This window comes from Numenius arquata, chromosome 2, assembly GCF_964106895.1.
Source record: "Numenius arquata chromosome 2, bNumArq3.hap1.1, whole genome shotgun sequence".
NCBI classification, from domain to species: domain Eukaryota; kingdom Metazoa; phylum Chordata; class Aves; order Charadriiformes; family Scolopacidae; genus Numenius; species Numenius arquata.
In genome coordinates, this window is record NC_133577.1 from 11,568,467 (window position 1) to 11,594,817 (window position 26,351).

Below are 26,351 nucleotides of genomic sequence, written 5' to 3' on the forward strand. Positions count from 1 at the left end.
GATTATGGACAAAAGCAGTATGTTGTGCCCATTGGAACAAGTATGGGTGTTATTATGGCGATTGCTAATGTCTTCTGAACCTGTAATTAGCTGTGTAGTCATCGCTATTGATAGAAATCAGCGTATACTTGCACAGCCAGAGCATTATAAAGGTGTTTGATAAATCAGCAAACACAAACTATGCCAGCACTGATTTGGCTTCATCTTTGGATCAGATCCTGGGTTTAGGGGAACCTACTTTCATTCTATTCCAGCAAAATAAAATGGATTTAGTGTCTGGAATGTCTGTTAGGAGTTTTCTTACCATAAAGAAATGTGCAGTAAATTCCATGCTACTCTGCCTTCCCATTCTGCAGAGCAGTTGCATCAGGGCAGATTGAAGGCTGGAATAAATACTGCCAGTGCAGTATAATTTTCAGTGTAGCTGTTGAACAAAATAGGAAACATTTCAATTATTTGTTATGTTTATGGCATTGTAGGCTTTATTGTTTACCCCACTTAGTTGCAGATAGTTCCGTAGAGTGCCTTATAAAATGCACATACACATGTATATTTAGCTTGCAGAGCTTCTTCTGAAGCTTATTATCTGGTGTAGGGTATGAATCAGCTGAAGGAAAGGGGAGGGTTTTTTTTCTTGAAAATGTATTCTTATTGTATTTTTCCACTTGATTATGAATTAGACCAAGATATTGGACACTGATATTCTTTTCTGGCAACTTGTGGCAAATCAAAATGAATGCACCTTGCAGGTCCTCCTTAAGACTGATGTTCTTGTTATTTCCTTCCTTCCATTTGGGGTATTCAGATTGCGTGTTGTTATCTGTGTGCTAGTGCCTTAGTTTTAGATTTTTTAATAAAATCTCCGGATTAATTTCTGGTGCTTTTACTGTCATTAGCAAGGCACCCTATTGCTTCAGTCGAGTTGGGTTTTCCTGCATTGTGTTTCAGATGCTCTTGTAGATAGTCTTCAATCATTCACTTACATAAAAGCTGTGATGAAACCCTGAAGAATTTTTCTGATTAAATATACAAGTCATAAATGCTGAATTTGACAAGAAATGTATTAAATGTGAACAGTGCTTAGTCACGGCATGGTTCCTGGGGAAATTTGAGATGTCATTGTCTTTATGCATTTTGTGGGATGTTTGTTTTCGTTGTGATGGTTGTTAGGTTTTTGTTCTGTTTTACTGAACAACCTGCTCTGAATATGCTTAAATCATCTCTTCTTTTTCATACCATTTTAATACATTTTTGGATATCCAGTACACATGAAATGCCCTATGAGGAAATATCTTTTTCTGCTTATTTTTATACAGAAGAACACATCTGTCAACATCAAAATGTTGTCAGTTTAATTAGAATAGGGTTCCCACAGGAGAGCAGAAAGAAATTCTTCCTGTGAGCAGTTGTGGACTTGATGTCCCAGTATATCTTCCAATTTTTAGACTTCTTGATAAAATATTATTTCTAGGAAAAACTGATGGTGAGAGGTGGTAAGTGCAGGAGTTTATTCAGCAAGGCCCAGTAACAGCAAAATTTTTTGTGTGACAGGGAAATATTTTTTTTATTCTTTACAAATGCATATGACATAAAACAATAATATGAAAGAAGTGTACCTTTGTATTTCATAGGAGAAATGGTTGCCAATCTGAGGTATAATCTCAATGACAAATGCTTGTTTCATTCACTGTCAGAATTCTCATCAGTTTGCATGGTGCAGGATTAGAGCATGAATAATGACTAAGATCATGGTTATATTTAAGTAAATGATTAAGAAAATCATCCATTGCTACAAAAAAAAAAAAAAAAGGAACAGATATAAAAGAGATAGTAGCCTAGTAGGCTTTTTAAAAATTAATTATCACAATGCAAAATTAGCATTTCACTTTGTCTAAAGGGCAGTCCCCATGTATGTTAAGCTTCACATGCCTCTGGCTATTAGATGAGAAGGATTATTTCCTTGCAGGCCACTGCTGCTTTTCCCTTCCCGGCAACATTACCTACGCTTTGCTGCACTGACTCTCCCACTGAACTCATTAAGCTCGATTTCTGCTGAGCTGGTGAGGGCAGAGGTAGGAGGGAGGCTGCTTTCCCTCTCGCGAGACACAGGCACTGCTGCCCTACGACAACACCAGGGACTTCATCATTCCAACATGATGGCTCAGTTTTGCTGCTTGTCCTTTTAAAAGATATAGTTGCTACAAATATTCTGCACAGTGGTGCCTGTAATTTGCTGCTACAGAAAGGACTGTTTAAGGCAAACACAGTAGTGACAATACCGGTTTTATCTATTTTTTTATTTCTACTTGCTTACTGTGTTACAGGAGCATGCCAAATCACCTTAAAAAATGCTAATCAATGCCTAGACAGGTACATTTTAATTTGAACAATGTCCAGTTTTATGCCAGAGTCATTGTGTTTAGATCAGTGTAGTTCCATTAAATCATAGAATCATAGAATGGTTAGAGTTGGAAGGGACCTTAAAGATCATTGAGTTCCAACCCCCCTGCCATGGGCAGGGACACCTCCCACTAGACCAGGTTGCTCAAAGCCCCTTCCAGCCTGGTCTTGAACACTTCCAGGGATGGGGCATCCACAACTTCTCTGGGCAACCTGTTTCAGTGTCTCACCACCCTCACAGTATAGAATCATAGAATCATGTAGGTTGGAAGGGACCTTCAAGATCATCTAGTCCAACCATCAACCTAACTCTGACAAAAAAACCCATCACTAAACAATGTCCCCCAGCACCATGTCAACCCGTCTTTTGAACACCTTCAGGGATGGTGCCTCAACCACTTCCCTGGGCAGCCCTGGGCAGTAAAGAATTTCTTTCTAGTATCTAGTCTAAATCTCCCCTCTTCCACTTTAAAACCATTACCCTTCATGTTATTACTACATTACCTGATAAGGAGTCCCTCCCCATCTCTCCTGTAGGCCCCCTTCAGGTACTGGAAGGCTGCTATAAGGTCTCCCCAGAGCCTTCTCCAGGCTGAACAACCCCAACTCTCTTAGCCTGTCAATAAACTGGCATAGTATATGAATGAAGGAAACTCATGGATGAAGGTACATAGTTGTTGATTATCAGCTTACACCTTAGGAATTTGGAGGGGAATGATATTTGGAGAACAGACTCTGATGTTGATGCATGATCATGTCCACCATTCCTAAAATTTGTTTTCAGCTGATTAAATTGTTTTCATGAACTTTAGTAACCAGTTTGCTTTTGCAATTTTCTCTTTGAAAGAGTTGGGCTTCAAGTTTTTTGTTTATGTGTATGGGGTTTTTTTAAATAAACTGAATTTTAAAAAAACCCTCATGCTATTTTTCAGAGGATTTTTGTCACAGACAAGAAATGTTACAGAAACAGTAAAAGAATTGCAAAGCCACATGTTTAATCATTAGGTCTGATGAGGAGTGCAAAACTGTAAACAATGCAAAAAAACCCAATTTATTGATTGAACATTTTCCATTTATGCACCAAAAATGGTAGGAAGCATTTGAATAAAAGCTATGTGGTTGTGTAATTAAAGACTGATCTTATCATAAAAGGGGAGAAAATGAAGTTTGCATAGACACAATGACATCTGGCATTCAGTGACATTCTGTGAGTTGTCTTAGCAATGAAGATAATATCGTCTGTTCCAGGACAGATGTTCCATAGCGTGAGCAGATTCTGCCTGTTTCTTTCAGTTTTCCAGCCACCAGTCAGAGGTTTTTCTCACCTTCTGGATACATGCTCCCTAGATAATTCGCACCTTTCTTCTTTCCTCTTCAGATTCCTCCCTTTAACCCAGGTTTTGTCCCTTCTGTGTCTGAAACAGAGAGCTAAATGTAGCTGCCATTATGTGGATGGGAGGGAAAGTGGGGACAAGTGTTGAGCCTGCAGAACAGTTTCTGGGATTGCTTGGAGTTGAAGCAATTTTGGGCAAAAAAGATTGATTTTTGCCACGTATTCCCCAAGCTGAAGCACGTTCAGCCCCTCTTTGTGGGAACAGTATATGTGTGATCTGCTTAGTGCTTCATCAAGGTTATAAAGGTGAGTTGTTGCAGAGTCTAAGTGCTAAAATTCAAGGATATGTGAGAATTTGAAAAGGCTTGTAATTTGGACAAATTAGGATAGATTTTTGCAGGGATAGCCAGAGCTCTGCTTCCTGCCAAATGTATAGCTCTGAAGTTGCTCTGTATTCATTCATGCATTGAGGAAAAAGTGAAGAAGCGCCAATCTAAAATTAAGACTCTTTGCATCATAAATAGCTTGTAGATGAATAGACAAAAAATAATTTTATTTTCATTGCCTTGTTAAAGCATTGCTTGCAGTAACTCATAAGCTTGTTTATATTTCTTCAATGTTTGTAGCTTTTTATCAGATAGTTTCTTTACTAGCTCCTTTTATCTTTCCATGGTTGAGCAATTATACAGCCTTCCAGGCCTTGACAGCCCTTAGTTACCATAGCAGAATTGTATATAGGAACCAAGTTTTCACTGGAACAAATCCTAATAGAATTGCACTTCACATATCATCAGTTTGTCTTGAAGTTTCAGTAGTCTCTTTTACATTTGGCTGGCCAAATTGAAAACACCGACCAGGCTATGATTCTTATCACCTTGGGGGCTCCTTGAAGGTTTAGGCAATTAGATGTTTTCACTAGGGTATTTGGATGTTTAATGTGAGAGTCATTGTCAGTGAGCGTGACAGTGGCCAAGGTTCAAAATCATAGAATTATTTAAATTGGAAAAGACCTTTAAGATCATTGAGTCCAACCATAAACCTAACACTGCTTAGTCCACCCCTAAACCATGTTCCTAAGCGCCACATCTACTCATCTTTTAAATACCTCCAGGGATGGTGACTCAATGACTTCCATGGGCAGCCTGTTCCAATGCTTTATAACCCTTTCATTGAAGAAATTTTTTCCCAATACTCAATCTAAACCTTCTCTGGTGTAACTTGAGGCCGTTTCCTCTTGTTTTATCACTTGTTACTTGGGAGAGGACACTGACACCCACCTCACTACAACCTCCTTTCACGTAGTTGTAGAGGGAGATAAGGTCTCCCCTCAGCCTCCTTTTCTCCAGGCTGAACAACCCCAGTTCCCTCAGCCGCTCTTCATAAGTCTTGTGCTCTAGACCCCTCACCAGCTGCTGGGTATGGTCCTGGGCAACTGGTTGTAGGTAGCCTTGATTGAGCAGGAGGATTGGACAAGATGACCTCCAGAGGTCCCTTCCAACCTCAACCATTCTGTGATTCTCTGAGGTTAATTTGAATCTTGCTTTTGTCTAAGATCCTAGTGAAATCTGTACCCCAAGTTTCCACACTTGAGAGGAAAATGTACAGTTAGGGACTGGGCACTTCACAATTTTGGGTATGGTTTATTTTTCTTTCTTTATTCATATCAAATGCTATACAAATACATAAGATTTCACAGTTTATATTCCACACTAAAGTACATAAATATGATTTTTCCTCTGGGTGATTGCACTAAGATTCTGCTGACAGCAGTTGATGTAGCTCAGTTTAAACCAACTACAGTTTACCAATTCGTATCTACAGAATTTGTCTTTAAGTATGTAGGAAAAAATAATTTTATCTGTGGTATTTGATTCCCACAGATGAACTCAAGCAGTAATTAATTTACAGTTATTAGTGTAAAAATCTACAGAAGGTGGGCCTACATTTTTCAGCCTCTGGTTTTCAAATGTAATTTTCACCAGCAAGATTTGCATGCATTAGCTTGTAATAAGGATATATTTTTAGCACAGAATATTGTTAATCCTCAGTAGTAACAATGTTAACTTTGCATTTCAATACTTCTTTGGGGTTTTTTTTGGTTTTGTTTTTGTTTCATTTTTCTTCTGTTCAGTTGATTTTGGGGTAATCTGGAACACTGTGTGATAAGAGCCTAAATTCTACTTTAAAGGAATTTTATTTTGTCATCAGAAAAGCATATATGTACTTGTGCCACATGCTACCCAGTACAGGGGGACAGATTCAGCCACACAGTGAAGAGTGATGTCATGCGCACTTCTCCCATACTCACAGTGCTACTTTTGCACAGATAGTTTGATCTCAGTTGGAAGTTTGTATTTTCATGGTAGGTGTACAGGACAAGCTAGAAAATAGGACTGGAAAAGACTTATAAGTCATCTATCATCTGCCTTTATAAGCTACCACACCAGTGAAATGCTGTTAGAGTCCTGAGAGATTGCATTTTTCTTCTTAAGGCTGAAAACTTTCCTCTAACTCCAGCCTAAATATATTCATATCCCATCACAGCCTTCTGCTCCGGTGCTTTTGCATGGTTTTTAAAGTTTTTCCTTTTCTGGTGTTCATTCCTTGCTCTCTCTGTATTTGCAGAGATCAATTATAGCCTTTCTGAAAGTAGGCAATCTATTGAGTTTTAGTTTTCTCAGTATCTATTTCAGGCGTTCACATTTTTTGAACATGGGTTGCTAGAACTCTGTATAATACTCTGTGTGTGTGCTTATTGTTTCTGGAACAATAATTTTTATTCTCCAGTTCAGCTGATTATATCTTACCTGATAGTATCATGAGATTCCGTTTGCCTTTTGTCACACTAGTGGCTTACATCATTCTTGTAGCAGAACTACAAGGGTTCGTCTTCCTCTAGTTTGGTTTGTATATAATGAGTTTCCACCTCACAGCAGAAATTCATGTTACTCCATGAGTATGTAGCCTTGCATTTTGAGCTGCTTAGTAATAGTAATCTTTTTCCAGTCTTCAGTCACCTCAATTTCTTAGTTTTTAAGATATTCTGATTCTTTAGTAATGGTGTTTCCTAAACATGAGTCATTGGTAAGCTTATAAGCACTGTTGTGATTTTCCTGCCAAAATCATGGCTGAAAATATTAAAGACAGACTAGTCTTTGAGGAACTCCAACCTTTGTTCCTACTTATATCAGCATTTAAGGAAGCTCCTTCATCAGTCAGCCTGTTTTTCACTTCTCTACCTGCACAGTTACTTGCTTTGTGAGTAGTTTCAGCGCTAGATAGTGGGACAGCTGTCTGAGTTAGATACTGCTCAGTGTAAAAGTGGCAGAATTTGTCAGGTATTACTTGGCAGAGAAGTATCACATTTAAAAGACCAGTGGTATAATTTTTTAAGTGGAGGGTTGTTTGTTTGGAGACATTTAGGAAAACAAAGGAGATCAGGTGAAGGTATGAAACTATCATGAGTGTGCCAAAGTATATTCAAGGCTTTTGTAAAGGCTGGCATTCAGAAACAGCAGATGGTTGTGGCTCCCTCTGATTTAAGGCCATCTTATATTTGTATGAGACCCCTGCTGGAAAGATGTATGCACATACAGCTTGCACACAGTTCTTCACTCGTAACATCTCTTCAGCACCTGCATAGATACCAGCCATCATCCTGTTTCTGGAACATTTTAAGTATTAATTTGTTTCAGCAGGATATGCTGGATTTCTTTTTTTTTTTTTTTTTTTTTTTAATATTAAAAGATCAATGAAGCATAAGAGTTAGCATTTCCCCCAGAACTGAATTCTAGTATGTGCTCACATGTATTTTTGTTTTATTACAATTCACACTTGGAAGAGTAATTAATTTGTAAGGTCCTGATTTGAACATGAGTTGAAAGATATTTTGAGCATGGGTATAGTTTTATAAATACAGTGAGAAATTGTTATGACTGTTAAGTAACATAGCATGTTTCTTACTAATAATACAGAACAGTTTTTCATAAAATCATAGAACCAAAGAACAGGCCAGACTAGAAAGGTCCTTGAAAAATCTGGTGTAACCTTTTGTGGTAAAGGGGGCCTACGTGGGATTATCTAGCATCCCAGTCACATCATGAAAACCTCCAGTGATGGGGACTGCACCACATCCTTGAGGAAGTTTTTCCAGTGAATGATTGTTCTCACTGTAAAAAAATTATGTCATGTATCAAGATGAATCCTCTCCCAGTGCAACATTTACCCATCGCCCCTTGTCTTCTCCATGTGGCTTCTTGTGAAGACAGTCTCCGTCCTCTTTGTAGCCACCATTTAAGTGCTTAGCCCTTTCATATACTTCTAATTCTGAACCTATTGAGTTGAAAAGAATTGAATATGTGAATAAAGAATTCATAACTTAATTCTAAATGTAGTTAAAATTATCATGCCTCCAAGCATTCAAAAACAGAAATTGCATTCTTTCCCTTAGGTAGACTTCCGTAGAGCTTCTTGTCTATGTTATGTATAACTATAGTAAAAATTATCTCAAGAGTAAAACTGCCCAGACTTTCCACAGAATAAATAGAGGACTCTACATTTTTGTAAACCTTTAGTAAAACATTCATTTCACTGAGTTTAGGCATAAACGTAACTGATATATCATTGTAGAATCTTTTCTGTAAGACAGGATTTATTATGTGTAGTTTGTTTTTCTGCACAGATTTACGTAAAAGTCACAGATGCTGCACCCCTACTTCCTGATTTAATCTCTTGGACAGTGTGTACCTAGTATGTCTCCATTAGTTTTGATTTATTTTGGTAGATTCTGATCTCTTCCGTTGCTAATTAAAACTTTCTCCACTGCTTTTAGGCTGTTGAACTCACTGTAAGCATAGAAAAATAGTAATTTACCACTGGTAGTAGAAATTTGCTCTGTGCAGTGCATTTAATTTTCTGTGCCTTATTAAATAGGAACGTTAAACATTCAAATTCTAATACAAACATTTTTGCACAAAGTCTCTCCAGGTTGTAGTGCTTAATGTTGTGAACAGTCCTATTAATGTCATATAATAGTAGCTAATCTACTGAAAATCAATGACAACTGTTACAGTAATTTGCCTGCCTGACATGGTTGGCTTCAGGAAAACAAAAACATTCCATTGTTTTAGGAGCTCATGTATGTGCCACACAGTGAGTAAAAGATGGAATTGGAGCCTATGGAGCCTTCAATTTTCAAACATATGCCACCTTCAAACTGATCTCATAGATATTTTTGTATAACTGCGTGTTAAGTACCCTTCTTGACAGTAGAATGACTACTTAAAGCCCCAACTAACAAAGACACTTGTAGACATACTGGTACTGATCTGGATAGATTTCAGCATTTTTTTAAGCCCTTCTTTAAATTATTTGATGTGAGTACTGCTTGTCTGTAAGACTTCTGTTAAAAAATTAAGATTTCTTTTCAATAAGACATGTTTTGTTCACTCTGACTTTCTAAAAAACTCTAGGAGAGTGAACCAACAACACATAAAGGTTATTACACAGAAGCTTTTCTTGTCAATGGAAAGAATTGCTGCAAAATGTGGGTCATTTTTTTATTATGGTCTACTGTAATAGATACAGAGTTTATAGGCAAGAAAATGATTTTTCATAAGTGTCTTTAAATCTTTAAGTCTATGAAAAATTTGTTCTTAAACTGGTGTGCCTATTTGATAGAATGGATGGACTGGATTTTCTAGATTTCTAGCTGATTTGTCACTATCCAAAACATGTATTTAAGTATACAATTACAGAAAATATATAAATAAATATATATAATATATAATTATTATATTATATATGATTCAAAGGACAAATGCCAAGTTGACTCTGATCAGTTTTATCAGGCTGTTTCACCCTGTCTATTGGTCCAGGAAAAGATATGTGCATGTGAACACTAAGTTCACTGTCACCCATGCCAGACTGGTGAATAAACAGACACCTGTAGAGCAGCGAATCCTGAATCTTTCAGAAGGCACTGAAGCTATTGCGTATAGAATCATAGAATTGTCTAGGTTGGAAGGGACCTTTAAGATCATCTAGTCCGACCATCACATAATCATCTCAAATGTTGAGTATCCTGGTTTTAGTCAATATCTTCTTCAGAATGCTGCTTTTAAAAATGAATTAAATGAGCTCATAATGGTTTTTTAATAGGCGTTCTTTTCATTTCTAACTGTATTCAGTCAAGTGCTGATACTATGAAGTGAGTAATACATTTAAAACCACATGGAGATTAAGACAACATGTAGTGGAGATCATGAGAATAACAGTAGTGGGGCAACACAGGCAGAAATGCAGTAAACGTAAAATGCAAATACATTCATTGGTTAGTTCCGAATACATTCTGCTTCTACATGTGGAGAAGAACAAAAAGCAGCCCATCCAGGCAAAATATGGAGCAGAACAGGGTTCAAAAATTTAAACCTCTTGCACAGTCTACAGCAAGTGCTTCCAGAGAGACCGATGGGTGAATGTGCTTGTATAAGAATAAATTGACTAAGAACAAAAGAAGATACATTGATTTGTTCAGTTTGCATTTGATTATACTCAGATATTTTTTGAAACGCAAGCTTCTTTGGGTGATAAATTGAATCATTCTCTATACCTTTCTAGATAGTGGATGGATAGACACCTTCTCTGTCTTAGAAATAAAGGGAATAAATAAGAAAGGTGTAAAATCAAAATATGTATTTTGTGAATACGTTTCAGACAGACAGTTCTCAGCAGCGTGCCACTTGCTGTCCAGCAGTGTGCTGCACAGCAGGCAGTATTTCTGCAGCTGTGAGGCTGCTTTTCCACACTTCAGTTTCCTCTAACTATTCCACCAGTACACGGGGTTTTTTTTCTCTACTTCCACTTTTCCAAATGGCATAAAACCTTTGGCCCCCAAACCACTGTACTAAGGTAACCTCTAGATTGAGCAATGGTCTATGCCGGTGTGAACTCCAGAGAGCTGATCCTCCTCATTTTCCCTAGTAGGGGTTTGGCCAAGAATGACTGACTGGTCACCTTCTAACACTTGTGCATGGATTTCCTTTCTGCAGAAACTGATGGGAAGCAGAGTGGTGCTCGGTGGTGGAGCAGGTTATCGCTGGTGTGTGCACCGAGATCTCAAAGCTTGGAAATTTTGGTAACAGTTCTGTTAGTGAGACTGTCTCTGATAAAGCACATTGAATAGAGGCATATATCCCAAAGCCACACTTTTACAATTCCTGCCTTTCTCCTCAAAATATAAGAAATTGAAAAGTCCTAAGTGCATAAGGTATTTAAAAATATATTCCCATTCTTTCCACCAGCACTGCTAAGCCTTGTTGTCAACTGCATTGCAGTGGCTGCTGAAATCAATTTTTCCCTATTTCTTACTTTGCTCCTACTGTCCATAGCTCCCACATCCTTTTTTTCTTCCTAAAGTGTATAGTGTTACTATTAAACTTAACGATTTACAAACAACACCTTAGCTTTAGCGCTACCACCAAAGATTTTTTTGTTTGTCTGTTGGTTGTAATTTTTTTTTTTAAAAAAACACCTATCCTGGTATTGTCCCATAAAAAACATTAACTGGAGACTTAAAGGAAGAGAAATGAGCCTGCATTGCCTCTGCGCACTATTCCTGAATGAGGTAATCCATCTGTTTCGGAGGTGTTGATTAAACTATGTAGCCCAAAACATTGCTCCTTTTCACAAGTGAAGTCTCCTAGTATTGCTTTGACTCTGCAAGCTTTTCTACAGCTGCTTTAAGTTAAGAATGTCCTTAATGAAGATGGAAATTGCTATATAACGTATTTTATTGAAAGCTTTAGAGAATTTATGCCATATTGCTGACCAAACAAACTTTCCCAGCAGGATGCTGTTCACCGCTTTCGGTGCAGTGTTGTGTTCTCAAGTGACATCTTGAAGCATTGCAGGTGGTTTGTCACACTTTTCTGCGCTTCCAAGTTGTTTTAGCAGTACTCCTAAAGGCACCAAAGACCTGAAAAACAACAACAACTAACAAACAAACAAACAAACAAACAAAAACAGGGAAGCTCCTTGGTGTTTTTAGGATTGAACTGTCAAAAGCAAAGAAAACAAAAAAAGGATGCTGAAAATGAGGAGTTGTGAGCAACTTTAATTGAATTTCACTAAAGTAAGAAACAAAACAGATCTCCGCACTATTAGGTCACTGAGAATCAATCGGGATGGCTTTATTAGACATGTGTGAACTTGTCTCTGTCGTATCTCACTCTGTGTGTGAGACGACTCCTTGTGTCACCATGCAGAAGAATCCCATATTCGCAACCCTGCACTGCGGCCCCCTTCCCACCATCCGACCCCCAAGCACCTGAGGCAAGAGGCGCTCCCTGTGGGATCTGCTGCTGCGCACCCCACACCCCTGGCACATGGAGCTGCTGCCTCAGGGGGCAGGCAGGGACTGTGCTGCTGAGAAAGCCTGTCTTTAGAGATGCTCTGCTAGAAAGTATGTCACTACTCTCTGTCTCTTGATGTATATAGGCGATACGCATGATATTAGTCATTATAATATGCATGCATGATGAATATTTCATCAGCATATTCATAACTGAAGATACATCGTTGGGTTTTTTCATCTTTCAAAATAATTTGTTCTAAATATTTTTAACTAAATATATCTGATTACATTTGTCCTTTTTCCTAATCAATGTAAAAATGCAGTCTGTTGGTGGTGCTTTAGCAGCAAAAAGGTTTGTAAACATATGAAGATATTTCCAGCCAATTAAAGGAAGACATTTGCTTAAATAAAACCAAACTTCCTTGCAACATTTCTTTCAGATGCAGAATGATCTTTTCAGAGTCATTGTGTTTTACAAAACCAGGAATTTGAATTCAACCTCTATAACAATACATTTACTGTAGTGGCATATTAAAAGTCAGTCTTTTACTCTAATTTCAATATTGTGTACTACTCTGTTGGCCTCTGTGGGTGAACAACATATGAATCTCCACAGTTTCATAACTGTCTTCATTTTACCAGAGCAAAACAAAGTCTGTTCAAATGCTCTGGTGCTCTGATTTAATGAAATAGAGAGTGCTGCATATTATCAGGACTTTGAGTATGTTTCAAGCTGATCTAGGTGCACTCCAAAAATTCTGTTTCATCCTTCTTGTGCAACGGTTCACATATATTATTAAAAGCTAAGTGGCCTACATGTCTGTTCAGATTCGTTGCTTGCTAATTCTTCCACTTCACTGTTTCAGTTGCAAAGCTGAAGGACATCCATGTCTAAATAGAGTATGCAGTGATGAACCCAAGTGGTTGCTTTTAAAAGGTGCTTTGCTTTGTATGTATGACAGCCTGGAGAAGGGCTATGCCATTCAGCCATTTTTATGCTTACTGAGCGGTATATTGTTACAAAAGCACTAGTGAGAAGACTGCATTGCTTTTTGCAGCCACACATCTTGCTGCTTTAGGATATCGGCAGTGTAGTTGGGTTGTCTCGGTCCCTGGATGAATTATTCAGGCTCTTGACATCAGAGGTTTCCGCTAGCGGATTGGCTGGTGCTTGGATAATAAAATCTTTCCACAGGAAAACAGTGGAGAAGGATGATGGCAGTGAGACCAGCAGAACTGCTCCTTCCAATACAGCTGGCTTTGCCTGGCTGTTGCATCTCTGCAAGAATATATAAAGATGTTTTTAAGGTTTGGCTTCATGTGAATTCTCTGATAAGAGCAGGTGGAGGGATTTGTGTAAGAGGCCACAATTTCCAGTGAAGGAAAAAAAATCAGATTGTTCTTGAAAAAATTGCTTCTGGCTGTATTCTAAAGAAACACTGCAGACTACATGAGACAGGAGTAGCAGCAGCAGCAGCAGCAGCGCTTATGGCTCGCTACAAAGGTGCTGGTGGCAGAAATGTTACGTCGCTAAATCTGCTTCCTGGGTTCTTTCAGTACCGGCAGGGTAAGTGGTGCAAACAAGGAGCTGACAGTCATTGCAAGTGGGGAGAGCCTAAGAAACCGTATGACGCGTGGGTCTTGTGAGCATGGGTAAAGAGTACCTCTGTGGAGAATTGATATCAGTTCAATGAATTTCCAGGGAAATTTGTAAAAAGCATGTTTATTGTGGAATTTGTAAAATCAATGCACTGCCTGTTATGTTCAGACATAGATTTTACAACTGTTATTAACAGTTGCTGTTGGGCTCATAAAGAATATATTGCTTGCATATATTCCCTTGAAACAGATTATTTTGAAAGGCTATTTCTGCTGTTTGTTGATATGACTGAAAATGAGTATGTCTTCTGTTGGTAAATATTTAGAAACCAGGAGCTGGTTCTCTGGTTTCCAGTTGTTGTCAGAAGGCTGCTTCTTAAATCAGCAGGATGCACTGGAACTACAAATTAGGGCATCATTTTCACTCATTTCATTGATCAGAAGTTTGACTTCTAAAGGCCCGGTTCTTTTCTTTTGGCATGCTGTTGTTGTATCAGGGTTTCTGGGGAATTTTAAATTACAGAGGTCTGAAGGAAGTCAGAGTTAGACTGATCCTGTGCGTGCTCAATCTCTGTCCCCACACCTACTCACACACAACCCAATTTAAGTGTGCAAGTGCTTCCTTTGAAATTAATTGGGCTACCTCTGTGTGTAACTGCTCGTCAGAGCAGAGCTGACATTTACTGTATGTCACAAGGGAAACATCTTGTTCGTGGTTAGGAAGCATAGAGTGAGAAGTCTGTTTTCCAGAAGGTAGAAACAATTATCATGTATAAAAACACCCACTGCCAAAAATAGTCAGTATTGAGTGAAGCGCAATGCTGTATTTAGAGTGATATTTTTCATAGCTTGCCTGTCAGTGCAACAAGTAGATTCTGAGAATGTAATGAATGTTTTTAAAATGATGTAAGACAGCCTACCCAATGAAATCAAAGAAAAGGAAAATAAAGAATGCAGAATTATTTTCTTAGGCATAAAGTGTGCTAATCTAGCAATAGATGCTGGAAGTATACGTATCTTTTTTTCCTCTGGCATTTCTTGTATGTGAGATATCATTTATACGTAAAGAAAACATCCCTGAGTCATAACGCACAAACACTTTTTGGGAGCTTGTATGTGGTGAGGGAGCCATTGTTGTCCCACTTAAGATTTTGGCTGATGAATTTTGTGTGGCGATTTATATCTTTATGTACCCTCATTGTGGAGCAGCATTGCATGAGTGTAAATCAGGAAGCTTATTATTAGTAGTGCATCAAACTTAGTAGTTATTTGTTCCAGAACCTTAAAGGGGATTAAAGAATATTCCCCTTTTAATTTTCCAGATGCAAAGAGATCAAATCACTATTCAGTGTTACACAAGTCAGTAGCAAAGGCAGTAACTAAAATTAGATTTGCCGTGTGTATGTTTTGGAACATGCATGTGTTCTTATAAAAAATAAATATTTAACAGTATTTTTATTTATTTGGATTTTCTGTAGGGGAATGAAGGTGCTCATTCAGAGCTGATGATGGTAATAAAATGATTTGTTTCTCAGTAAAATGGGCATTTCCTTTTGAAAGAAAAATCTCCAACATAAAAACTTGAATGTCCCTATTGTGAAATTATTCCGTGTGTCAAACCTGATTCCCCACAAGGAAGGAACAGGACTTCATGGATTGGTTATGGCACGGTGATTTTCTTCTCTCCGCAGCCATGACCCTGGCTGCTGAAGTTGGAGGAGCTCATTCAGGAGCTATTTTTGTCCATGCAGCTGGCAACAGGGTCCCTGAGCGACTATGTGAAAATCAGTGAAATTCATTATAAATCAGACAAGTGCTTCAAGACAGGACTAAGGGAAGTAGTAAGTAGCAGTACAGAAACTGCCTGAACTAGCTGAACTAGTTTAGGCTCCTCCTCAGCAGGATCTCCCAGAGGACAAATAAGTTTGCTAATACAATTTCAAATCTTTAATTCAACATTCTAAACATTTTCAAATATACTTGCTAAGAATATATTTTTCGAAGTCCCTGGTTGACTTTCTACATAAAAGCAACTTAACTGTCAGAGACACGGATTCTAGTTAGAAAGTACAGAGAAATTCTAGGTGCTCAGACCTTGGGTAAATATAATATGGACTTAGATGTCAAATTTATCTTGGCATTCAGATTTGAAATAGTGTCTTACTGGTCATTGACTTGTTAAGACTTGAACTTTGCTGTGAAATTCTTCAAATAGTCAAGTGTCAGAGCGTTATTATAAGAATATGAAGTATTTGTTATCGATAGTTACAGGTAAAATTAACTGTCTCAAGAAAATATAGTGACATTTCTGGCAAATACATAATGCATTTGTTGTCATCAGGGAATACTATTCTTCCATCTTGTAAATCCAAAAGTATTCAGCAATGTCTAATCAAACTGATTTCCTTTTTTTTTCTCAGATGAGCAAGAGTCAGTGCAGAAAAGGACTTTCACAAAATGGATCAATACTCATCTGGCTAAGGTAATATATATAGTAATATATAAGGTAACATATATGGCTTTTGTTCTGGGTTTGTTGTTTTTTTTTAAGATCAAACCTTTTTACCTATGCCTGTACAGGCCCTGGAGTATAGAATATGTCAGATTTGTCTGATGAGAATGGCATAAACTTAAAAAAGGATGTCCATTATCTGTACACCATAGAGGATGAATCTGTTTCAGCGTAATAACAGTCAACTGCAGCATTGTGAGTGCTGTCTACAGGCAACCACCCAGCTCCTTTGGCCAAAACCAAAAGGTAGCGCAGTAGCTTCTATTTCAGCCAAACAAAATATTTGAAGCTGCTTTCCCTCAAACAGAAATATTAACCTTATTACATACAGTATATTTGAAAAAAACTTTAGTCAGTTGTGTAGTTTCATAGAGGCATCCTGAACTGGTTACAAACACAAATAGCGCTTCCTGAATCTAGTGCCACATGAATTATCTGATGCATCTTGGGATTTGTCATGAAACTATTGTTGCTTCTTCTTAGCACAACCTAAAACTCCTTTTTTTTCTGGTGGTTTTAGCAGCATAAAGACAGTGATTTACACACAATTTTAGTAGTACTAAGCTACAACTAATACCTACTTTATCTGACAACATAAGCAGCGAGATTTAATTTGGCATTTCCCAGGGTTTTCACACAGCACAGCTTTAACCATAGTTATCAATTAGTCCAGCAAATTAAAATATTTAAACACCAGAGGTGCTCTTTGAAATGCACATTTTAAATCACGAAGATTAATGAACTTGAAAATTGAGCAAGGAATAGCTGCAAGAGCACTGTTTTAGCTGACTAATCCTTTGGAAGAGGCAAAGTTGCAGCGGCAGCTCAGTTAAAAGATTCTGCTCTGGATTGAGAGTTGTGAACTCTACCTTTACTGTACTTGAGAGGTCTCAGGTAGACCTTTTCACTTGTGTGATCTAGGCATATATTTCATTAATGGGTCTGATACCATAAAGGCTGATCAAATACTCACATTGAAACCAAACCCTTAACTAGCTACAGCCCTCACTTTTTAGCTGCTTGAGCTATCCTGTAAAATGCAGGTGTCGCAGTTTAGGCCCAGTTGGGTGATGACAAGATGACAGGTGTTTTCCTCCACCTCTCACTCCAAGGAGAAGAAGAAAAGAGAGAAAGATGTATGAATTTAGAAAAAAAATGAACTACTTTATGAAATATTGATAATTTCATATATCAATATGAAATATTAATAATAAAATAAAAAAGGAAACAATGAAAAAGATACAATATATACAAAACTGTATCATGTTCCCAGGGGGATGTCACTGTCCACTCTTCCCCACAGGTGCAACCCCTCCATGGGGTAAACAACCAAGTCAGCTATCCTGATTGCCACAGCAACAACTATAAGCAAGAGCCTCTCTCACTGAGCAGAGAGTTGGCTCTGCTCCTCCTCCCCCTACAAACAGGACAGTAGGTCTGTATTAATTCACCCTTTAATAGGGGAGTTGTTTCTATGATACTTTTACTGATGGCAGTCAGCAAGTTTGCCTCACTTCCTGAGTTGGATGTATAGATTAGCTGGCTTTGCTTCCCATTTACGCTGTTGTGCTGCCACAGGAGAAGCAGTGTCTATAGATTACAGAGATTAGACCCAACAGGAGTGACCCATGCCATTCAAATTTTTAAGTTTTTTAAGCTTGAGCTTTTAAATCTTTGTTAGACATATTTTTAGAAAGTGTGGAAATGTATTTTCTGCATTCATCACAGCTGTAGGAAATACTGATGGGTCTGTGAAATGCACAGGGCTCCCCTTGCACTTGTGTTCTGAATTGGAACCCACAAATTCGATACTTGGGTTACTTGATTCTTGTAAAAGATCATTGCAGGTTTTATTATTTCAAGAGAAGTTGGAAAGCTATAACATTTCCATTGTCTGGAGGCCTTAAAGAGAAATCCTAGAAGGAGACCCACTTTTAGGCAGCTTTGTCTGCATTCTGCTCGTCTTTGAACCTAATAAAATGTGGAGCGCCTGCTAAAATGGTACCTAGCGAGGGACACTGTGAAACGCTGGCCTCACGCTGCACACGCATACTTCTGCATATGGACCTGTGTCTGTTCAAGCCAGGGAAGTTATACTGGGGTTAAACAACATGGAAGAAGATGTCAGACTGGGCTGGGTGCAGGTGTTGAGATGCTGGGCACCCTCTGCAGCAATCCCTCTGCAGCAATGTGGAGGAGCCAAGAGTGAAGGAGTGAAGTTGGGCCTGGGGGGAAAAAAGGGGTAGGTGGGGGGCAGGTGTTGTCTTACCACCCAAAACTATGTAAATTGGAAATGAGTTAATTTTCCCTAAGTAGTGCCTGTTTTACTTGTGGTGGTAATTGGTAAATGATTTCCCTGTCTTTATCTCAACCTACAAGCTTCTTCACTTTGTTTTCTCCCCCTGTCCTGTTGAGGATGGGGAGTTGAGGGTGTAGCTCAACCCACCACAAGGACACATAAGTGTTACATAATTATAGGTGAACCTAGTTACTTTTTTCAAAGGGTGGGTGTGTACGTGCTGAATTTGACTCAAAATTAACAGTAACTTCACTTCAAATTGGCTCTCTACTTCTTGGCTACTCTTGTAACGTTTTGTTTTTCTTTCCTTCAATTTTTGGAAGAAGGTTTAATAGTTTCCATTTTTACTAATCTAGTAAAATTATTAATGTAAAAATAATAATAGAAGGAAATAAGAAAAAAAACTAAGACTCATAACCGAAGGCTCTGTAACTCTAACGCCATCTGGAGAAATATTCCGTTATGAATAAGTTTGAATCTTTTTGAAAATTGCTGGTGAGTAACTGCATGAAACTTCAAACCTTTGAGAAATTAATGTTTTTTAAGCTAAGATTGGTGGGATTTCACTGTAGCAATTTGAAAGATGGGTTTACTGATGGCAAAGGAAAGGAAACTTCACTAAGAGTTTTCATCCTTATACTGTGTTGGTTGAGAAGGGAAAAGGAGGATTAAAAAAAGAGCAGTTTCTGACACTGAAGGGTAGTGAAGAAGCAGAAATGCAGAACTGATTTGATTGTGTTGGTAGAAGTGAGAACAACTAATAATTTTAAAATATAAAACAGGATGTGATATTTTGTCAGTTTGCTATGACTGAAAGACTATTCAGTGCTAATCTTTAAATTCTTAGTGTATGCTTTTATTCTAAAAAGTCATGCTCTAATTGAAAGAGAAACTAATTCAATAACTAAATTAAGTCCATCAAGTAGATTTAGAAAACTGGGTTTGGCTTTTTAACTGTAAAGTTAAGAATGGGTTTGAGAATATGGATACAAATAAATAAGAATGAACAGAACAAGTAAACTAAATGAGAGTATGAGTGAATTGGACTTTATGAACAGCAGCAGGAGGGAGGTATGAATTTTTTTATGCTCTCTTACAGTAGAATGCTACCTTTTTAAAATTATGTTTCCTAATTCAAAGGTATGTCTTTCACAAGCAGAAGGTAGATAAAGGACTTAGCTAATTATGGGACACCCCAAAGAACTATTGAGGTACAGCAGCCTTAGCACAGACTGGGCCCTCACCCACAGGGGATGAGCACAGAGGAAAGAGCTGCAAGTACGATAACTAGCAGGTAGTATAATACAGCTTCATTTTGGGTCAGCCATTAGCAGTAGGCTGCATCTGTCTCTCTGCTGTCTGTCTTCCTAACCCCAGCTGAATCTGTTCTGTGATTCTGACTCTGGAATCTGGTGAGACTCAGCAACGGGAAATCGCCTCTCTTCTCTGCCACCCACCTGCAGAAATTGGGTCACAATCTACCAAATGAATGTGATCTATATTCTGGCCATCCAGTGTAATTTTTGTGCATCTGCGCAGTTCTACTAATGATAAAAGAGATATGCATGTGTAACAGGACAAGAAGTTTTCTATTTCATTTTATGTATTCATATTTCTCTAAAGTTTTAGAACTGGACCTCCCTCATCTCAGTCTCAGCCTTCAAAGATATAGAAATAATTTGAGTGTGCTTCTGAGTATCTTTTGAGGCACCTTTTCGAAGTCTAAGCTTAAGAATACAGGACAGCGTTACATGAAATATGTCAAAAAGGAGACATTACATCCATTCAGAACAGCAATTACTTAAATGTTTTTCATTTCATTGCATATGCTGATTTTTTTAAATAGTGGATTAGATGAATGAAGAAGATGAAAAACAAGCCTCTTTGTAAAACAACAGAGGCATACACCTTTTATTGCCTTTGTCATCTTTGGTGAAAGTGTTGGAAACAGTAGTTTCAAGGCTTTGGAACACAAACTGTAAATTTTTTTAACCCTATCAAATAACGTCTTTGTTCCCAGGTGCAGGGATAACTGCAGTACTTGTACTCACAAAATATTGCTGTAAACCACCAATTACAGTGAACAACAAATACGTACTGAAATAAGTTATTATTAATTTTGTATTTCCAGTAAATGGATGCACACATCAACAAACAAAAACAGAGAATGGATATAAAATAAAACTAAGAATGGATAAACATTTTTAAATTATACTTATGCAATGGCTTCATAATGCTAAATTAAACCTGGGCATTAAAACAAATTCACGGTTTCAAAATTACAAAATTATATATTTTATAGCAAAGAAATGAAGAAAAATAAATGGGTAAATCAAGATTTACAGTGCTCACACCCAGTGCTGTCAGCAATGGTAGTTTGTTCTTAGAACGTAACTTGGGCTTCATACAAGAAACTCATCAATTTTCATCAATGAACTAAGTAATTCTGTGCCTTTTTGTATTTGTCAAATGGGAGAACAGAATCTCCCAGTATCTTAGTCACTGCCACAGAAAAAAAATGAGCTAATATCCATCTTGACTGCATGATGAGGAAAATCTGACTGGGAGTTTTCTTTGCTTACAGTCACTATGTGTTTTCACTAGTATTGCACATAAACTCTAATGTTAAACAGTGAAAGCTAAATTAATTTCTCTGACAAAACAAATAATGTAAAACTTAGGGCTGAGTCCCTCAGACTTTATTCATAAAAACAGGCATTAACAGCAAGGAACATGAAAATCTGTGTGCTTAAGGTTTTAGGAATTAAACTGGGGTGGAGGAGTGGGACAGCTATTACAGAGTAATCAAAATTTCACATTCTCCTTCCTGTTCCCGCACGTATTTCTCTGCAGAGACAAACTCAATAGTCACACAGATTTGTTCTCATTTGTGGATAGGTTTTGACACATTTTTTCAGCAGTTTTTGAAACATTGTTTGAAAATTAGTGTAGCAAAGGTTGTTTCCAATGTTTGCATTGACATCAATTATGATGCAGTTACTGATGTTTGTATACTATAATTTATTCATTAGAGAAATTAAGTACAGTGTGTGAGGAAAAAGATTCCTGTAGCAAAGATCCAAATGAGAAATGATATGCAAGAAAAAGTGTTGGAATAGAAGAATGAAGCTTACCAAATATATGTTGGTTCCGTATCTGAGGTTTGGATTTTACAAAACTTATTTTACTGTGTCAGAGGAGGAATGTCAAGAGATTGCAGGTCTGTTATGAATCTCTTTCTTTGAGCCTTGTCAGTCAAACACTTTTCATGCACCAATGTTCAGTTCTTTAAATCATTCAGAATATTTCCTGAACGCTACAGCAAATTAGCTAAGTTTGTAAGATCAACAAGTTTATGCAAAGCATTTCTTCAGCAGTTCCCATTTGTGATCAATTCTAAATACAGTAATTTAAATAAATATTTAATATGGGAAAAATCTGGTTCATTAACCTTTAAGATTCATTCCCACTTGATTCATATTCCTCCTACAGAGCACACGAATTTACTTGTACTGAGTGTGCCTCCCTCTTTGTGACATGACTATTCCTAAATGTCACTGTCACTATAAACTACACTACTGTGATTGCATATACTGCAATAAATGAGTGTTTAACAGAATGTATGCAATGCAGTATGTAGCATATCATTAGTATTATTTTGCTAATTTGTTTCCTTGAAGACACTAACAAAAAAACCAAAATCAAATACTAAGGCATCTGAAACCCTAGTGTAGATCTGACAAGTTGTAGATTTAATGTCTGATTTTTCATCAAAGTATATTCTGAGTCCCCGAAAAACATTTTGTTCAAGAAGTTTATAAATACCAGTTTTTCTTTAATATTATGGGATTTTGAAAGGTTACTCCATGTACTTTTTAAAGGTTCATTTTTTTCTGGTTTAAAAATTACTTCATTAAATTGTTTGCACAGGCTTTCCAACATTCAAAATACAGTGTATTAGGATGATTGCAGTTTATTGCACTGCTAGAGCTATACATTTACATACAAAAAGCCAAAATCTGGAGTACATTCAATGTTTTCAAGTCAGTATTCTTTCACTGCTTTTACTGATTTACAGTTAGTATTTGGCAGTGCATTAAGGCAACTAAGTGAATAGGTATTAAGTCCTGTGGAGTCTCTAGAATAAAAAGTATTCAATAGATTTTAACTGAATATAGCTTTTTAAAAAACCCTGCAACTTTCTTCTCTGGAGGCTAATAAGTAAGCAGTGTATAGCTTCAATTTCTCCTTTTGTTTCGTTTGACATTGTAAATAGGTACTCCTTGGCTGCATATATCTATTCCAACAGAAGATGTTCTGTTAATCTTAGTAGAGGATCTGCCTGGAAAAACAGTCAAGTAGCTTGAGCCATCCAGTGTGATGGTCCATATACAATAAATAAGGGTGTATGAATTTCTCAGTATCAGCTAGTGTATGTATATCCTCCTGAATTATATCAGCATGGGGAATAAGATTAGTATCTGTGGAATCCTTATGTAAAAGAAGAATCTGTACCATATATGCCACTAAAAATATAATTCATTCCATACCTCTGAGAGAGGCTGGAGTCATAATAATAAGGTAAATTCTATGCTATCTGCCCAGAGTAGTAAAAAAAAAAAAAAGTGCTTTATGAAACACAATAAGGGCCTTACCTCCTTGTAATAAGGTATTAACATCTTCAGGGAAGTGAAAAACATTATATTATAAAGCATATTGTGCAGAACATTTTTGGCAGTCTGTATAATTAACAAATTTTCCATATTAGAGGAGTCTCATACTGGAGATCTTGCAACACAGCTGTTGTACCTGCCTTCTGTTCCTGTTTCACTGGCGTTAAGGTACATGGTGCGTACCTAAAACTGGCAGTGTTTGTAATTATGCAACCTTCCAGCAACAAAAAGTGCATTTCACCCTGCTGATTTATGGACAATTGTGATTCTCACACTTCATAGCAGCACGTGTTATTAGCATTGGTGAAAGTAATTTGATGATTTCATTGCTGCCTCTCATCTTGTTCAATGCTTTCTCATAATTCACCTAGTTTTCCCCAAACCAACATTTGATTCATGGCAAAAGGAAAGTACTGCAGGTGTTAATTTACTTGGATGATGTCTTCAGGGATACTTTCACTACCTTACCTTAGTACCACAGCTCAGGGTGCAACTCTAGGTTTTGTAATTACTGTCAGTGAGGAGCCACCAGTGAAGGTTGTGGTTCAGAGCAAGAGCTTGGCATGGGTGTTTAGAGGTTATATCTATAGTGTGAAGCTATGCTCTGTGGAAACCAGAGGTGCTTCCCAGATTTGCTTTGTGTATGAATTCCAGATGACTTTTTACTTCGTGTTGGGATGAGGCAAATTCTGACCTGTACACTGATTTGAGAGTAAGGACACCAAACCGCTCAAGTTTGAATGGAGCTGTGTTGTGCTCAAACAGGTCATCTGAAAGGCAAGTTACAGGCATCAGGGTTATGGGGCACTGTAAATCTCACTTAACCTTCAAACTAAATGTATCCTAAATTGCCCTCTATAAGAACCTGTCTCTCCATTAATGTACAGTGAGCTTCAAGAGACAAACCTCACTACTCTGGGGCATTTAGATAGGTGGTGAGATTTTTAAGGCCTTCAACTCCTGTTGGATTAGGAGGTCAGATGCTATAATCGTTTTGTCTTTATTGCTGAATTATTTTAGCACAAAATTTTTCAGTATTATATCATGTGGTAATACAGATAAAACCAAAGCTGCTCCAAACTTCAAACAAGAAATGCTAATACGGAAGGTGAGGAAAATTAATTGCATTTATGTCAACTGCCTGTGATGCAAGACTGGGACAAATTAATCTCCAGTGACCTGTTTGCTCCACTGATTTTTTTGGTTGTTATATTAAGGAAGAATATGATCCATTATCTATTGCATTGCTAGGAAATAAAGAAAAAATCTGTGGTTAAATATAACCTCATAATTAGTTGTAGTACTGCTTATTTTATATACATGAGAAAATAGATTCTTTTATTATTGTGGGTATTGGAGCACGTCAAATCTCAGATGAAGTCTGCTTCAGTAGAGGAGTTATTTTTCCTACTTTGTGCCAAAATTATGTCTCATTGAAATACCAGTCATCCAAGCTGAATAATGAAGGCAACATGTTTTGATTTTGGGAACTAGAAACCTTTGCTTTCTCCTGATTTGTCACAGCATTTTTACCTTTTCAAGAGCAGTGTTTTATTTGTTAGGTTCATGTTTTCAAATCTGTGTTTCTACAGAACAGAAGTAATAGATTAAGTTGTTGTACAAGCATCTTTTTTTCAGAAGTACCCCAAAAGTAAATTCTTAGACTTAAACCTATTTCAAGAATTTTATAGACTGCTTGTCGTTTCAGTGAATTAACAGGTATGAATATTAATATTATGTTAATTAGCAGGTATATGAATACTGACAAGGTCATGAAAGCTCAAGGGTGTTTATTTAATTTATTTCAGCTGAACCAAGTTTAAACTTGTTTCTAAGAGAGGTTTTGTGATCATTAAAGTACTGACCAGCTGAGAGCTATAGTTCCACAAGCTGGGATGTATTTAAGAAGACAGAGTTTAATGATGTGACCTTGTTATTCAAAATTCCTAAAACATCATCTGTTTACATATTTTTCAGGATTATTGCTGTTGCATTTGTGAATGTAAAGACATATGCTAAGCAATTTGTCTTAAGTAGAAGCTGACATGGTGCTAACAGCACTGGAAGCCTGCAAGGCCTGGGGGAGAGGAGAGAAAATACAGCAGCTTAGTGTAACAACTGTCAGCTGTGAGAGAGTAGCAGCATTGCTCAATCAGCCACTCTGCTTTAGGGATCTTTCATTCATACAGCTCCTTGTTTTGCTTGGACTGAGAGTGAAATTTCTGGGACATACATAGCACTAGGCACAATACGCTGATAGGTTGAAATGTGACTGTAATAGTACATCTGTAAGTTGTTTGTATTTTATAGACTCACAAGCAGTTGTTGGTGTTGTTGGTTTAGGGAGCAGGAGGTTTTTCCCTTGTATGTGGAAAACATCTAGTGTTACAGTCCTATGCTAGAAATAGTTAAACAATATAGTGGCAAAACAATGGTTAAATGAAACATTGATATTAAACATTATAAAATGTAAAGAAGGGGACCAGCCACTCTTTTTGCTTCTGTTTGAACAGAAGGGAGATAGGATGTAACGTCGGTGAGCCTTTATAATATCTGAAGTCTTCTCCCTTTCAGCGCAATCCTCCCATTCTGGTGAATGATCTGTTTGAAGATATCAAAGATGGGGTAATGCTAATTGCCCTTTTGGAGGTTCTTTCAGGGCAGAAGCTGGTAAGAACTTCCTTCCTTCTGAATATACGTGATAGTTGCATAACTTCTCTAGCATGTAGTTTTCTAATATATTCCTATATTTGAATACTGTAAAAAACTGACTGTTACATAGCAAAATAAGTTTATTCATAGATTGGGCTACCTGGTTAGAAACACCAAAAAGATGATTACAGATTACGTTCTTGATTTTATGTTTTCTATTAATTTTTTTCTTATTAGTTCATAAAAATTGTTTATTTGTATTAGTCTGCAGTTCATCTGGGTGTTACTACTATGACACAAATAAGGTCTAAACTGCAAGCTGTTTCTATACATCTTGAAGAAATTATAGTGTTTTTCCTGTTAAATTTGCATCTTTCTCTCTGAAAAAAAAAAATAGGTGAGCCCCTCAAATTTCATGGGGGTTTTATATCCATTTACCTTGACAACTGCTCTGCTACTGTAAAGAACCCTAACTGATGCCAAAAGGCCTTTTCACAGCCAAGGTGTGTACAGAGGCCATGGTGAGGCCA

General features: G+C 37.4%; 1 protein-coding gene across 1 annotated transcript in view; it reads left to right on the forward strand.

Moving 5' to 3' along the window:
• The first annotated feature begins 13,574 nt into the window (after positions 1-13,574).
• Positions 13,575-26,351, forward strand: part of SYNE1 (spectrin repeat containing nuclear envelope protein 1) — a 255,963-nt gene continuing 243,186 nt past the window's right edge. Inside the window, exons 1-3 of the mRNA XM_074162789.1 lie at positions 13,575-13,653; positions 16,106-16,167; positions 25,744-25,839. Of these exons, the coding sequence (XP_074018890.1) occupies positions 13,575-13,653; positions 16,106-16,167; positions 25,744-25,839 (237 nt within the window). The remainder of the gene's footprint in view (positions 13,654-16,105; positions 16,168-25,743; positions 25,840-26,351) is intronic.